At 42.4% G+C, this 16,501-nt stretch overlaps 1 protein-coding gene across 2 annotated transcripts; it reads right to left on the reverse strand.

Annotated features, from left to right (window-relative positions):
- Window positions 1–264: 264 nt before the first annotated feature.
- Window positions 265–6,942, reverse strand: SERTM1 (serine rich and transmembrane domain containing 1). 2 transcript variants are annotated; one of them, XM_054164816.1, is made up of 2 exons: window positions 6,852–6,942; window positions 265–1,263 (listed from the first exon to the last, which is right to left on the reverse strand). In XM_054164816.1, the coding sequence occupies exon 2, from the start codon at window positions 1,076–1,078 to the stop codon at window positions 755–757; it is 324 nt and encodes a 107-aa protein (XP_054020791.1). In that variant the 5' UTR covers window positions 1,079–1,263; window positions 6,852–6,942; the 3' UTR covers window positions 265–754. The 2 variants fall into 2 exon arrangements, with proteins under 2 accessions (XP_054020791.1, XP_054020790.1); XM_054164815.1 differs by lacking the exon at window positions 6,852–6,942 and adding an exon at window positions 6,666–6,785.
- Between the last annotated feature and the right edge of the window lie 9,559 nt (window positions 6,943–16,501).

Consider the following 16,501-nt stretch of genomic DNA (forward strand, 5'->3'; position numbering starts at 1 on the left):
AACTGCCCTCTGAAGGAGCAAGTCATTAGACAAATGAGATGCAACAGAGTCCAAAAATACCTGCACACATTCAGCAGTGAGCATTGCTATTGCAGTCACTTTACTAAGTTAACCAAGGAGACTCAGAACGAGAAATACAGAGACTTTATACAGAACAAGTTGGGAGTACAAAGAAACAAAAGCTACATTCTTCAAGAGATGGATTGTAGTTGTGTTTTAAAAACATCAATAAATACTGGAGAAAAAAAACCCCAAAGACCTGAAAATTAAAAAGAAAAAATAAAACCTCCAACACCAACAACTTATTTAAGCTGATTTTTTTTATACTTTTGCAATAGTAATTTCATCCAGAAGTCCTTGGCTAATTGAAAAAGAAGAAAGAAAAGTAGTCAGTGTATTACTGCTATTACCAGAGAGGTCACAACTAGAGCAGAAAAATGACACATCCAGTTAGAACCATATTACAATTTGGCAGAAATACTCTTAATGAACTCTGTATGTGTGAGAAAAAGACAGCATCACTATTACAGGCACGAAACAATGTTCAGATGCCATTGTTCGTTGTCCAAAATGAAAAGGAACATTAGTAAAAGGGGAAATTAAGACTAGAAAAGAAAAAATAAAACCCAACTAACTAAGGAAACTTTAAAAGCCACCTCTTCATAATAGTCTTCTAAGGCAAATGTTGCATGCACTACCTCCCCAAGAACCTAGACAAAGCTCTTCCATTCCCTGTGTTTCCTTTCATTCAATTTCACGAAGAAAGGTTTGAAAGAGCAGAGTGCTGGGAAGAAATACTACAAACCTCTAAATTAGTGAAAGAACTTCCAGCATCACTATTATATTCTGGGTAGGAGGAACTGGATGAAATTATGTTTTTCAGCCTCTGAAGTGCAATGATTAATAGCAAAAGGAGAAACGCTAAGAGACTAAGGAATATAGAAACATATACGTAGACATTGGATAAACGGCCAGGCGATGAATCCACTGAAGTTGAAAGGGACGTGGGATACAGCTCCAGAAAAGTTCCATTTTCCATGTTTCCTACAAATCCAGATGAAGGGTCAAGTTCTGACATTTTGGGGTTTGAGTTTTAAAAATCACGACAGAGCTCAGATTCAAAGGCAGTTTCAGCGGCATAACAAGGGGTTCATTTTAGGCGACCATTTTTCCATCACAAGGAAGAGATGAGAAGCCAGGCAGTGATCAAATTTATCCTTTAGTGCTTAAGCTCAGGACAGTGTAAGTTGGTATTCTTCAAAACTAGAAGAGGAAGGGGGGAAAAAAAGGCAAAATTAATTTACTAGGAGATAATGTGATCTAATGCGTGCCTGACAGAATCTGGCTCTTAAGAGTTACATGTTACTATCCCTTAGCAATAGGCTGCAATTCTGAAAGCATTAGCTAATTTTATATCTCTCTTTTCCAAAATGCAGGCATTAGGAGAAATCTTATCCATCAGTGAATTAAAATTGACCCTTCCCCACCATGAGTTGTTTAACTGAAGGCTGGACAAGATGATCCTTGGGGTCCCTTTGAAACTGGCAGTCTGTGATTCTGTGAGATTCAGTAGGTAGAATCTAATTCTACATTTTTAAACCCTCTTATTTTCTATACCTCCAAAGTCCCTTAAATTATTTTATCCCCATGTGATGGCCAAATCACAGCTGCCTTTGGGAATGAATGATGGCCAATCCTAACCCCAAAAATGCCCCAGTACTGCTTGCCCTGACCTTGATATAGTAGTATGTACACATCCATAATGTTTTCATGGAGGAAAGGTTACATTCCAGATGTTGGTTTGTTGCCTTTATTGTTTTATTGCAGAACTTTCTGTAGTCTTAATCAAGCATCCCAATAGCCTGCACAATATATGTAGGAGTTCAAAAGTGCATCTGCAAATACCAGATAAAAAAATTTCTTACCTTGTAATAAGTATTTAGCCCCACAAGAAGCAGTTTTTATTGTACCTTGTGAAATAAATCACAACAGACTGAACAAAGAGAGATCCTTATGAGATTATACTCCTTTTGAACTGTCTTTAATTTAGCAATCCAAAAAGAACTAATAGAACAATACGTGTTCATTTCATGTTCTGGAAGTAGTTAAGTCTGTTATAGCTTATTTATCCTTTTTAAAAGATAAGTTTTGATATATGTTTATTCTTGATTACTCATCATAATGAAAAGCAGAACCATTATTAATTGAATTGCTCTATAATTTGAAGAATGAATTCACATAAATTCTTTAACATGGCAGAAGTTAAAAGCCTTTAAATTCTTAACAAATTTGAAATCTGCTATGTTCTGCTTTTACCGTTAACAGTTTTGGCCCTGGTACAAGGAAGAATTTTGGCATCAGACTCTCTTTGAAGTTAGCAGAAAATTTATGGTCTTATATAGGACTAATCAGAAGCTCACAGTTAAGCAGAGATGTGAGCATTCTGCTGGATCACAGAGCCTTTATAGGTCTTACAATGTCAACTCGGTTATTTTTAACTGACTGTTATGTAGTGAGATCAGAGACACTGTAAACTGTGATTCCAAATGACTATGGCCCAGATCACCCTGTGTAGTGATGTGATGTATAAATGAATCTCACCATAAAATGCAGCCTGTGCTAAACTGGCTCTTTGGGTAATATTTTAGGAAGAAAAAGAAATATTAATATGTCTTAGTTTAATCAGACACTCAAAAATATGGACCTAAAGTGTAAGATGCTACTCAACCTAAAATGGTTTTTACCAACTGCCTGTAGCTTGTTGGAGTAAACCAACAGAATCATAACATAGTATGAACATATCTGGTCCTGATATCTGAGTACAAAAGGTACAAAATGAACGCAGAAATAAAATGGATCTGATCCTGATGACATTCCCTGGTGCTGTCCCAACACTTCAATCCTGACAAAGAGAAGCCTGGATGGCTCAGCCAGTGGTGTGGGGTAGGGATGAAAACATCATTCTGGACCAAAATGTGGCTACACACTCCCAGGGCTGCAGCACGAATCTCTGACATGCCACAAATCACATCTCCAAGCCTTCAACCGCCACAAGTAGTTTTATTCAGTGCACCACAGCTAACGCTTTAGCTCAAGTTCCTGCTTCTGCTAGAAGAAGGTAAGTGGCGTGAAGTGAACCATTTTCCTCTCTTACCCTAATCCTCCCAAAAGAATAACCTCCAATAAAGCCAGATGTCATCTTCACCTTCCTGTTTAGTAATTTGTTTTCTGCATTTCTGAAAACAGAACAGAACAACACAGAGTCTAGACCAAACCTGGCCCCAGAAAAAAAGACTGGGAATTTTCTCACTGACTGCAAAGTATAATGGTGAAATTGAAAGTGGCTGACTGCAACAAACCTGTTGTCTTTCTCAGAGCCACAAACAAATCAAGGAATTGAAATAAGGAACTGAAGTTTTCAGATTCTGTAGTGGTCCCTACCTTTCCCTCATCGCAACTTAGCTTGAGGCCAAAATTGAATTTAAAGTGTTGTTGCTGGAGAACTGGAGATGAAGAAAAACTCTGATAGAAGAACCCTTCCCATATAAGCAGTCCCAAAAAACTCCTGGGACATAACTTGGACCTTTCTGCTGGGAGACTAAGATGTATGTGGTGTACCTGGATCTGGGTTGCTTTCTCAGAGGTACCTCTGAAATCCCAAGACAAGCTTGTGGAAGCATTCTGAGTCATCAAGTCTAGCCCCACCACTAAATGTCCCAGCTCATACTCCTGTTTCTAACACAAGCTGAGTTTTCCCACTGCTGTTATTCCACAGAGCCTTGCTGCTCTGATGCACAAACTGCTTAGATAGATTCACTCATTTCAGCAAAACTACTCACAGTGCCAAGAAGGCACAGATGACACCATCACTCTCTGCTGCTTTCAGATGTACAAGATAGCAAGAACTTGTTCTGTTATTTCAGTTCCCAGATATAATGTCTAGCATATTTGTGTCCTCAGTATAAATCACTTTCCAGAGTGAGGAGAACCACTATTCCATGGGTTGGACTACCTGACAGATACTGTCAACAGGCCTAATTGGAATTTTTCATTTTTACTTTTATCTAGTAGTAAGCAGAGAGAGGTAAATTTGCACTCACCAAAACCAGGGCAAACTGGGTAGGTGAGGGAGTAAGCAAGCCATCACTATGCAAGACGTAAATCCCAGGTACCATGCAGCAATGTGCCTGGGGAACCATGCTACAGTTAACAACTCTTTGCATCTTCAATGGTACCTGTCACAAAACCTGGATTTTCTTTTCCAGAAAATGGAAACCTGGTGAGGAGCAGAGGCCTCATCAATTAGCATATGCCCTAGGCACCAAATTATATGTAACATTTGTAATTGAATCTTGAGCATCTCTGAGGCAGTAGTCATCTCCCAGTTCAGCCTAAAATGAATGATACAGGGCACTGCAGCACTCTCCATGTTGGCATGCAATGAACAGAAAGCTTTTTCATAGTCCCAGTGTCATAAATCCTTTACTATCCAGTTGCCTGTGTTGGATTTCTCTGCATATCTTGATGCAACAATTCTGTTTCTCCAGGCCCAGTGAAATATAATTTAATGCAGCATACTCACAACCACTGAAGCCCTAACAATTGAGAAATAGGAAGCAAAGATAAATCTGGTAGATTAATTTTCTTGAGACTTTATCAGCCATAGATAAGTATTTTATTTTCTTGGTTCATCCTGGCCTTTTGTGACTACAAGCTGAGAAATACCTTGGCTGTTTCAAAGGCTTCAAAATGTTTCAGCAGAGATACAAAAGGACATCAAAGAAAATTGATATTTTTATGCTATGTAAACTAATATTTTTGTCACAATCTCCCTTCTTTCCAGGTAGAAGGTTTTCCAAAAAGCCCTTTTTGTAAACACCTAACAGAGAAGAGCTTAATTTGCCTTTACCATAGTTACTACATTGAGGTCCCTCATCCCACCAGACATCAATATGCTGTTGGTTGTATTTGCCTTTATTCCCTAAGATTTTAAAACCTTTTTGTCTGATTTCAGCCCAGTGTATACAGAAAGGCAAAGGATAAGTGCATCAGAAGGATTAGATTTCCACCATCTTCAAAATTAGGGCTCTGTGAAGTGGGTCAGGGAGTTGCTTCCTGACCCAGTGCAGGACATTTGAAGAAGTTCACCCATATCAGATGTCCATGGATCCTGGCAGAAGCTGCCTCTGAACCCCAGGCTTTGTTATCTTGCACAAACTGTCCTCCTGTGCATCCAGTTCCCATGCTTGAACATGTGTGTACCCAAAGGGACATGGAGACGAGGGTCAAAGAAGCACACTCACACTGGCTGAATGATGCATCCACAATGGATGACTTGAGATCATTCCCCTGACTGGGGGGATCTGGTGGCTAGCAGATGCTAGATATCATTGAAATGACTGGATATTAGTCTGGCTCAGAAATGGCTAGGAAAGGGAGATGAGTTGCAAGGTGGGTTATGGGTCTGTGCAAAAACTTCTTGCTCTGTATGAAGCAGACAGCTCTTTGTTTCAAGTAGGAGACGGGAGGCGGAGGATATACATTGAAGATGATACTGATGATCTCTGTGAAAGAACTCACAAGTGTGTTCTCTGCTCTCTTTTGCCCTTTTGGCAAGCTAATGCCAGGAGTGAGCAGGTAAGGATATCATCCCCTCATGACCTGAAACTAGAACTGCCCTCTCCTTCATTCAGCATCAATGTAGGAAGAGCAGGAAGAGGACTGTGCAAGTTCCCAGGCAATACAGTGATACCAGTTCCAGGATGAAGCCTCCTCATCACTAGATGTGTGTTGCTCCCCAAGTTCTATTATCATAGTAATTAATTCCACAAGCTGGCAGCAAGTTTTCAATAGATCTATTAAAAAGATTAAGGTTTCTCATTACCTTTGCTAATTCAATATACATACACAAAGGCCAGCGAGATTCTGACTTAGTTCTTTCATCTTCCTTCTCACCTCTCTCATTTTCTACATTTATTTCCTTCAGCATATAGGACTGTACCATCACGTATCACCCTTCCAACTAATATGTAACACAAAGAATTTAATGCATTAAAAATGTTCTCATGCTCGTACTAAAGAACTGAATAAACTTTATAAACAGGGAACTCTTCAGACTCGAAAGGCAGTAGCAATTCAACATCAGGCAACTAAATTAGACAGTAGCTCCAGACAGCAAAGAAGTGAGCAACATTTTATTCCACTGAAAATGTAGGTAGGAAAGACAAAGAATGATTGCTCACTGGGAATTCAGCAAAAATAGGATCCTTAATACTTCTTACTCTTGCATAAATGTCTTTGGCAATTAAAAGACCATAAGTAAATAGGATGCCTCTTTCTCCTGTTACAGACAGACCCTCCAGGAGCAAAAAAAATCCCATTACTACAGTGATTAGGAAACAGGGTCAGTCACCAACTGACTCCATAAAATAGTACATGAGGAAAAGGAAAAACTATTTCCTGCCACAAGCAAACTCTTCCTTTTAATTTATGATCTAATTTCATTTTTAAATTATGATTTAATACAATTTAAATTTGTGACTTTTAAAATCCAAAAAGACAAGTGCCCAGGTGGTTTGGTCTCAGGTTAAAATGATGCTGTATTTTGTTTGGGGTTTTGTCTTGGACTGGGAAAAGGAAACTCTCAGAGCCATAATGATACTTACATTAATTCAGATAGGAGCAAATGCTTGTGCCATTTATATTTCCCATGGATCTGAAGATTATAGAGTTATTTATATCAATGTAAAGGAAAGACATCATGACCTGGAATCAGAACCAGGGTCTGTCAGTTGAATCTGCTCTTAAAAAGTAAGATAAAATCAAGCAAGGAGAACGAATTAAATACTTACAAGCAGCAAGATACAGGGATGCAAATCAAATGTCCAGTGCTCAGGATGTGGTCAGTTATCACTCCCAAATCTAAAGAGGCTGCACACTGAGAAAAGCTCCTATTAAAAAAAGGTAAATAAAAGCAGAAGAGTTTAGTAATAAAAATACTGAATTTGTAGTAAAACAGAATAGAAAAACAAACAACCTAACTAACTAAAACATGAGGAAAAGTACTTAATTTTGCCTGCTCCCGGTGACAGGTATTTCATAAATAAACAAACCACTTAGAATCCTGGCTTGTTTTATTCCTGCTAGCCACATCATTCTGCTGTCCAGTTACAGCATGGCAACCAGCACCAGAACAAGGGGACACAGTCTCAAGCTGTGCCAGGGGAGGTTTAGACTCGAGGTGAGGAAAAAGTTCTTCACTGAGCGAGTCATTCGTCATTGGAATGGGCTGCCCAGGGAGGTGGTGGAGTCGCCGTCCCTGGAGGTGTTCAAGGGGAGATTGGACGTGGCACTTGGTGCCATGGTCTAGTTGTGAGGTCTGTTGGAACAGGTTGGACTTGATGATCCTTGGGGTCTCTTCCAACCTTAGTTACTGTGATACTGTGATACTGTGATATACAGTACCAAAGGTACCATCTTGATCCCTGCTTTACAGCCATGACTTAGTAACACTTTTCTCCTTTTGCAGAGTGCTCCAGGACCATGACAGCCTGCTGTCCCCTGGCACCTCTTTAAGCGCTGGAGCACTGTGTCTGCACTCCAATTCATTTCACATTATCCCCTAAAGATTGCCAGGAATCAGGTCTTTCTGGGTTATACACCATTAGTTATTTATTCTCTTTTATTTCAGACAACCTGTCATTTCAGTTCACTTACCTGAAACCTGCAAACCAAATACTGTATATGCACAAGGACAAGTTGCAGATTTTTGTGTTCCTACGGTCACACAATACTAAAATTAAAATGTGGTCCCTGAGCTGTTTTTAATAAAGCAAATTAAACTGATTGTATATGAAGAAACAATCACAGATGATGCAGATTAAAGCAAAAGTAAGGCCACTTTCAAAAAGATCCTCGCCCCAGCCCTGGGGTTAAAAAAAACCGCTTGCAAAATCGTTATACATCTCAGAACTCTACCCTTTCAGCACGTTTGGTTTGAACTGCATTAGGGAAGCAGATCTCTGGGGATGAATGTTAATACATTGTTGTGTTGCTCTCATCCCTTCAATCACTGAATCACTTATGGTTTAAGCCTGTCCAAGTTCGATAAAGAAAATTATCTAGTGCAGCTGTTAAAAGTCACCATTGTTGAAATCCAAATGTTTTGATAACATTGATTATATTAATGTTCCACCTCAAGGGAGCCAGATAGCTCCCTGGCCACCTCCCCATGCAGAAGGAGAGCTGGGAGGCTGCAGGTGAACCCTGAGGTCAGCTTCCCTAGGGATGGACCGAGCATATCCTCTGGATGTGAGGACATGAACCCCATTGCCTTGACCAGAAGCATGTAGGCTGAGGCAGGCGTGGCTACTGGCATGGAGAGGGGAGTGAAACAGCTCCTAGATATCCTTTCTCTGGCAATCTGTCTCCTGTAACAAAAAGCTTGATCCTTTGCCCTGTAATGGTTTTGTCTGTTTGTAGCAGTGATCCTTTCCTTTCCCTTTGTTTCTTCCCAAAAAGCTCTCCTGGAGGAAATAGGCATGGATCTCTGCAACAGGGACTGTATCTCAAAGCAATACAAATATAAACAATTTTGCTTCTTTTCCAGACCTCTTTTGCTTCTGCAAATCTCTTCTTTAATCTCTCTCCCCCCACAGAGGGAGCACTGCTCCTGCCCATTTAGCCCTTCATTCAATACAATGCCCCAATCTCCAGCAAGGCGAAGAAACAAAGTCTACCAAGTCTTGAGCTGATTAAACATGCCAGAGATGCAGTGCAGAACACAATACATCCTTTATCTTTAAATGTGTGCATTCGTATTCAAATAGCAAGTGTACACAAAGAGATGGAGAGGTCTAAGATTTTAATTACCTTTGAAGAACACAGACATATTTGGACCAGACCATCAAGAAGCTTATTCACAAGAGATCTGTTGGCATACACAGTTGTATCCCACAGTTCTTCATCCTTTTTGCACCAATTCAGTGCCCTTTATACCTACCTTCAGAGTCCTAGCTGCAGCAGTAACCCACTGCTGAGGCTCACACTAGCTGCGCTCAGGTACAGCAAGATTTGTCCCAAACACTGTATTCCCATTGCCAATAAGATACTTGGGGAGCAGAGACCTATCTGATCCCTGTGTCTCTCAGGATGTGAATGGGGAAAGAAGTCTCTTGAACATCTGAGACCTCACGTGGGGAAATGAGGTCTTCCTGGTCCTGTTTCCCATTCGCCTGTGAGTCTGACTCTCACCCAAAGGACATACAATTGCCAGGGGAAAGTATTTATTTCCCACTTCTGTTGAAAATTCCTCAAGGTCTCTTCCAACCTTAGTTATACTGTGATACTGTGAAATTTTTCATCAGCCTGCAATTTTTCATTGGGGAAAAAAACCAAAACACCAACCCCAAACCAACCCAAACCTCAGAACCCCTTCTTTGTTATCATAGTGATGGGTCATATTTGATCTCTCAGCATCCAGTCCCAGCTTCATTCCATGTACTTTCACTGAGTAACTTCTGTTCCTGTTGGCTACTTTGAGAAAAATTCAACCCCAGGCAGAAACCTCAATGACAGTCAAGCTTCTAAAGTTTAATGACAGCAGATGATCAGGAAGAAGAAACATCAAGGTTCACAAAGCCATTTGGCTCCCCTTAATAGCTTTAGATCTTGGTAACTGACTTGTACAGTCAAACACAGCCACTAAGATGTCACTGCCAAAGTAAAAGACCACAGGTACCCAGAAAGACAGCAGGCTGAAAGGAGATCCAGGACAAGGTTAGCCAGGGAAGAGGGCACAACTGACAGGTATCAGGGTTCCTTAATTACTACATTTTGTGGAATGACTTCTTGTTTGATTTCTTGCAATTCCAAATTTAAAAGGTGGGGTGTTTTTTTGGTTTGGGTTTTTTTTTAAGAGAAAATTAATTGTAAGATGGAATGGTTACCCACTGGGCAAGAAGAAAGAAAGATTTTTAAAAAACTTATTAGTTTAAACCTGTTTCCCTCAGTGATGTAAGTATATGAAAGTATTTCAGCTGCTTCTGTCTTTCTGTCTCTTCTGTCATGGTTGAGTCATCCTGTTCCTGCTACCCTTCCATGCCTCTTGGGAGAAGATGCCATTCAGTATGTGTGAAGGGATGGTGGTGATGCAATTAATCTTAGAATAAACACAAGTTAATTAAGCTTTGCTAGTCTGTGCCTGACTTTTAACATGGGGTCCTGATAACCACCTTTTGTATTTAAGACAAGCAGACCAGTGCTAGGCTTGATGCCTGAGGCCAAGTAGTGGGTGCAGCTGCACAGACTTCTCACAGGGCTCCTCCACTCAGAGCAACACCTACCAGATAAAATATCAAGCTCCAGGGCAAGTAGTTTGTTGTTATAAGAGCTTGCTTTCATCCTGTGTCACCTGTGAAGCTAACAACTGCAGGGCTCAGAACTCTCAGATTTAGCATCCCTCCAGGTAAAGGGGAAAAAAACCTGGACATAATCAGGCACTACCTCCTTCACCTATCAGGAATACAGTTTTAGGACAAAATGGAAGTGAATGGATTTAAAGTCTCTATTGTCCCTGTCAGTGCTGTGGCACAGCGTTCTGTCAATGCCAGATGATGTGACTGTACACACAAGCATAGCTGAAAGCCTTTGTCTCTTGCACTTCACCTCCATGTTGGGGGTCCATCTTGGGAACCATCTTGAAGACTTGGCAAGGGGCTCTGCTGAACAAAAAGTGCCCCTTAACTTTACAATTCAATTGAATGATTAGTCCTTAACTAATGAAGCTGTCACCCAGTAAGTGGAGTCCAGAGTAATAAGAAACACTTTCCTATGGTAAAATACAGCTGACATGCTAGCTCCAGTATATTTTATGAAAACAAAGTATATCGTTCATATCAAACCCAAAAATGTCAAGCAGATTTCATTTTAACCTCCTTAGAAATCTTGACACAACACAAAGCCAGGACAGAATTTTGTTCACTTGATTCAACAGAAACCTCTGCAAATGCATGGTTTGTTTCAGATTTTTTTTCCTCCCTAAATAAACAGATTCAGTACCAGATACGTCCTGTGAACTGAAATGTCAAGAGAATTTTAGGCACAGATGTGCTATCACAATAACTCCACTCACTGTGACTGCTTCCTGAATCAGGTGCCTCAGCCTGTAAGAAAACAGCCTTTCTCCTTCAGTTGTCTGTTTCCCCTCAATGGTAAAACAGAAAAGATCCCTATCCTCACACCATCCTACATGTGCTAATGCAGGCTGCAAGCCATACCTTGACAAAGAGACCATAGCATTTTCAAAACTGTATTTATGTGCATAATATTTACATACTGACACTGTTTGCAAAACTGTCTGTGATAACTTAAGCAAAGATACAACACTATTGCAAAGGGAGTTGCAGTGAACCACAGTGTCACATGTAAGCATAAGGGTGCATGGTTGTACTTGAAATGCCACAAAAGAGCAAGTAAGGATAACACATACTATGGGAACAGAGTTTCTGCAGGTACTAGATAGAGTGATCAGTGAAACACTGCCTCTCAGGTGTCCTAGCTTTAGAGGACACAGTTGCACTCAAACCCAGAGCCAGACTAATTCCAGTGACAGAGACAGTGGCAGCACAAGTGGGGACTTGTCTCAGCATCTCACCAGACAGCCTCTGAAGGCATCAACAGAAAAGCAAACATGCTGGATCATGTTAAGGAAATTAATGAAATGATGGGCAAGGTACCTACATGAAGCTGTAAGAGTGCACAAGGGAAGCTCAGGGAAATACAAAGATGATCATTTGAGGGAGACAGATGCTGAGAGCATGGATTAATCAAAGCCCAGGGGATATGTCTTGGTAAAGAAAGGTGGCACATCACATATGGGGAGGCTATCAAGGACGCTTGAAAGCGAAGACTACAGCTGATGTGTCTGATGCAGGGAAGAAGAGGGAGCAGCAGCAGGAGTGGAAGAGGTAGCTTGCCGCTTCAGCTGCATCTCCTGAGGTTAGTTTTTGCAACAGCACCATGGATTGACTATGCTGTAACAGAATTTCCTCTGTGCAAGCCAGGAAAAGGAGGTAACCACAGTCATGAAGACACAAGGGGAGGAGTGCTTGCAAGAAAGTGCAGAAGAGGTGAAAATGTCTTGATTTATTTGTATTTAAATCCCAAGTCTCAAACTAATCAGAAACACCAGGTTTTTCAGTAACTTCTAGATGTACTCTACAGTTGAGCTAATTCCTCTTCTGCTTCTGCACAGATAGGGCACCAGGAGGAAAAATGCACTGCTTCCTGCCTCTGATGGGGAATTTACAGAATACAATTTATGATTTGCACTACACGAGTAAGACCCAATTATGGACCAAGACACTTGGCAGACACAAGCTGTCCCAGTCAGCCTTTTACATCTGAAAAGGTTAACAAAATGTAAATGGCAAAAAACTCCTAAGCCTGCTACATTCCTGTACATACATTCACCAGTTTGGTGATAGTACTAGAGTATTGGATTCTTGAATAGTCCTCATCAGTTCAAGGTCCTACAGCATTTCTTCTGTTGATAGCAATGCACACGTTGCAAGTGGCAGTCTGCAGGCAGGCAAGCCTGAATACTGGAACAGAGAAAAGTCAGGGACGCAAGAGAAAGATGCATGTAACTTGCCTGCCTCTTGTTCCCCCACCTTGGGTGATACAGATGTCCCAGCCTGAGTAGAAACTGAGGAAGCAAAACAGTCAGCACCCAGTTTCAACCAGTAACAACCATCCTGTATTGTCCAGATTTTATACATTTCTTTTATTCATCTTTCTCCCATCCTCCTATGATCACCCAAGAATTTAATTATACTCAGTATGCATTCCTAATTTTCTTTGCTTATGTAAGTGTTAAGCAATGTGGCAAATCGGTACCTGTACCACTCTTTTCACAATCTTTCTCTAACTGTTCAGTGTTTGCAAGGATAGGAAGAGTTTGTTTTACTTGCTTTCTGTTCTGAACTTCATTACCTGTACTGAGATGATACTGTTACAGCTATCAAGTGTTTGAAAAGGGCACATATTTGTGCATCCATCCTGTTCTCTTTTTCCACATTGTGCTGTCTAAGCTCAGCTTTTCTCCTGGTACATCAGATAGGCATTTTACAATTTATTTGCAGAGGGAGCAATTCCTTTCCCGTCATCTTCCTGCAAACAATGTGAAAAAGCACATGGGTGGCAATCTGCTTATGCCCACAGAGCCAAAAATGCTCTTGCATGGTGGTGACCCAATGCTCTGCACTACCAAACTCCCCAGTTCACAGCATCTCTTAGAAATGGAAACCAACCTGTGCCTCCTCTTTTTTTGGCATCGCTCCTTCCCAAAGCAGCGCAACCCCGAGTGATGTTGTCCCCAGGCTCTCCCAGACCTCTCCCCTCTTTGCCTCCAGCAAAGCCAGTTTGTCCAAAACGAAGTGCTCATTCAGTTCAAGCACTTTGATAACCCACGAAGTCAGTAAGGACAAAAATTAGTTCTTTCCGAAAAAGGTTTGGGAACAACCAAACACAGGCCTAACACATCCTCTGGGCTAAACACATGTAAAAATCAAACGCCCTTGATTACGACACACGAAAGACAGAACGTTCAGAGGGCTCTCCCGGAGCAGCGCCCACCGGTGAGGCACGGCGGGCAGGCGCCGCTCCCAGCGCATACAGCGGCTTCCCGAACCGCCGGGACCCGCTCCAGCGGGCAGGCACCGCTTAGCACCGGGCAACGGGAGGAAGCGACGCCGGGCGCTGCAGGAAGCCGAGCAACAGTTCTCATCGGGTCGGTCAGCCCTACCCAGCGAGGCTCCGCTCAAACCGAGGGCAAGAATGAAGCGCATCGGGAATTAGTCAGTGGGGTAGAAAACCCACCGCAGTCCCAAAGTGCCGACCTTCCTCAACAAGGAAGACGGCCAGACCCTGTGGAAATGCCTCGGCTTAGGGGTAACCTGCAGTGCTGCACCCCCCTGCCCGCCCCGCCCCACCCCGCTGGGGTCAGCCCCGCTCACCACCTTCTGCGCCCAGCTCCAGCTCCAGCTCCAGCTCCTACTCCCGCCGACCCTGCCCGGCACCGGCTCCCGCCGCCGTCCCGCACGGCCGCGGAGGAGCACCGCCCCCGACCCGCCCCCCGCCCGGCCCCGCCGCGCTGCCAGCTCGGGGCGGGGGCAGCAGCTGTCCCTTGGATCGGTGCTGGGTGGGTTTGTGATGTTGCAGGGGCGAGGGAGCCAGGGGATACTTGCCAGCAGCACAGCTTCTAACCTCCCCCCCGCCTCCTCTCCCCCGTGTATTGGTGCGGGTAAGGGGCTTCACTCACCTGGCGGGGGCGGTAAACCCCTCCGCCTCACTGCTATCAGGAGCGTGAAAGTCACCGAGATTTATCCGGCATCACACAAATCCGTACTGACACCTGGCTCCGACTGTCCCACGGCTGTCCCACATCATACACCGCTGAAATGCGTTGCGCTTAACGCCACGAGGCGAGTCCTTCCCCAGAGAGAGGCCATGTGAAGTCTACATCTCACTGGGTCCGTGGGAAATGTCCTTGCCCATAGCCCGAGGGTTTGGACTAGGTGATCTTCAAGGTTGTTTTCAACCCAAGCCTTCCTACGAGCCTATGCAACGTTCAGGCAGAATGGGCAGAGGGTCCGATGACAGCACCACCGCCGGGAATTGAGCATAAGGAAGGAGTGGGTTAGGAGTGGCTCCCAGAGAAGAGGAAACATGCACATGCCTTTCCCAAAACTCTTCCAAGTTTCCAGGACAGCAACTAAGGTCCTCAAGGACACTTTAACATAATTTACATGGAAGTGAATTAATAGTCATGCTAAGACCAACTGATACAATGCCTATGAAGTCACATATAAATGAGAACAAAATCTGGCTTCATTCATTTGGACGCTGACGTACCTACACATTGCCATATATTCTAGAATCAAATATTGGGAATACACTATCTGAACAGGACACATTTCCCTCTGTGGACACTGTGGAAGGAAAGGCTCAGCTGCCTTCTGGTGCACTTGTCTCATCCACTATGATTTTTTTGGCCAGATGACTTTACTGTGGGTTATAAATCAGTGATGAGCACTGTGAAGAGCAGATGGGGAGTTTAATGCACCCTCTGCAGCTCAGTCTTGTGTCTGGCTAATGTCCATGTGCAGTTCTGAAAAGGATGTTGGAAAAGGTTGTTCTTCATATTAAATTGCTCTTTGGGAGCCATGCAGTTCATAATGTGCTGCAGAGGCAGTTCCGTGAAATGTGCTTTCTTTGATATAGTCTATACAGTTTAAGTAGAAGAGTAACTAGGGAAGCCATGAAACAAAGTCTCTTTGGAGGGAAAAAACCCATGAATAAGTGAATAAAAGACGAATTCCAAAGTGAAAATCATTCTCAAGGAATGAACCATATTACTTCTTGATAATAACCTGTGAGTGTAGTGACATACCAAAGAAATAGGTTTGGCTTTCACATGGCAAAAATGCCCTTTCCAAAGTTCACCTAGGAGAAAGGAAGGATTTTTTTATTGTTGTTGGTTTGGGTTTTTCTGTTTGGTTGGTTTAATTTTGTAGGTTGGTTTGTTTGATTTTTTTGGTTGTTGTTTAGATTTGTTTCATAGGGTGGAAAGTCACATGTATGGTATATGGACACAAAAATATTAGTGCATTAATTAGTGCTGTAATATCCCTAACCTGCAAGCTGACCATTGGCTCAGCTCAACTTGCAGCTACTGCAGAAAAGGGTACATATGGCAGTGAACTTGCTGATTACATGACTTTTGTGGCAGTAACACACAAAACCTGTTGAAACTGAAAGTAAAGAATTATTATAGACACTACCGGCAATGGTTAGAGATGAAGAATCCCACTGAAACCACTAAGCCAAAATTTTCTATATCCTTATTTGCATACTCAAACTAGAGGTCTCTCTGATACAAATCATGTGTCTGGGATGTCTCTGGATATAAACAGAGACAGGTGGTGGATTAAAGTTCTCAACATTGATTTTGTCATATGGATAGGGACCCAGGTACATGACTCTAAAGAGACAGAAGAAAAAAAATGGTAACACAAAATGTTTGAATCTTGGAAAAGAAAGAAACTAAGAGAAATGCTGCTTTTCTCACTTTATTGAAAAGCCTAATCCACTGAGGAATGAGAATTCCTACTGGTAAGTATGCTTACATCACATCATCAGTTACAGTTACTAGTAGTCCTTGGCTCTGGAAGAAACTCAGAAGTCAGATACAGCTCTATCTGGGTCTATCCGCAAACATACTGATGATGGACTCAATACCCTCATTGATGATCTGGATGAGGGTATTGAGTCCATCATCAGCAAGTTTGCAGATGACACCAAGTTGGGGGCATGTGTTGCTTTGTTAGAGGGTAGGAGAGCGCTACAGTGGAACCTGGACAGGCTGGACAGATGGGCAGAGTCCAAGGGCATGAAATTTAACACATCTAAGTGCTGGGTTCTACACATTGGCCACAACAAC

This window comes from Dryobates pubescens, chromosome 10, assembly GCF_014839835.1.
Source record: "Dryobates pubescens isolate bDryPub1 chromosome 10, bDryPub1.pri, whole genome shotgun sequence".
Classification (NCBI taxonomy): Eukaryota; Metazoa; Chordata; class Aves; order Piciformes; family Picidae; genus Dryobates; species Dryobates pubescens.

Bases quoted from the DNA above. Each gene is read 5' to 3' on its own strand.
- SERTM1 (XM_054164816.1), bottom strand. From the start codon at position 1,078: ATGTCAGAACTTGACCCTTCATCTGGATTTGTAGGAAACATGGAAAAT.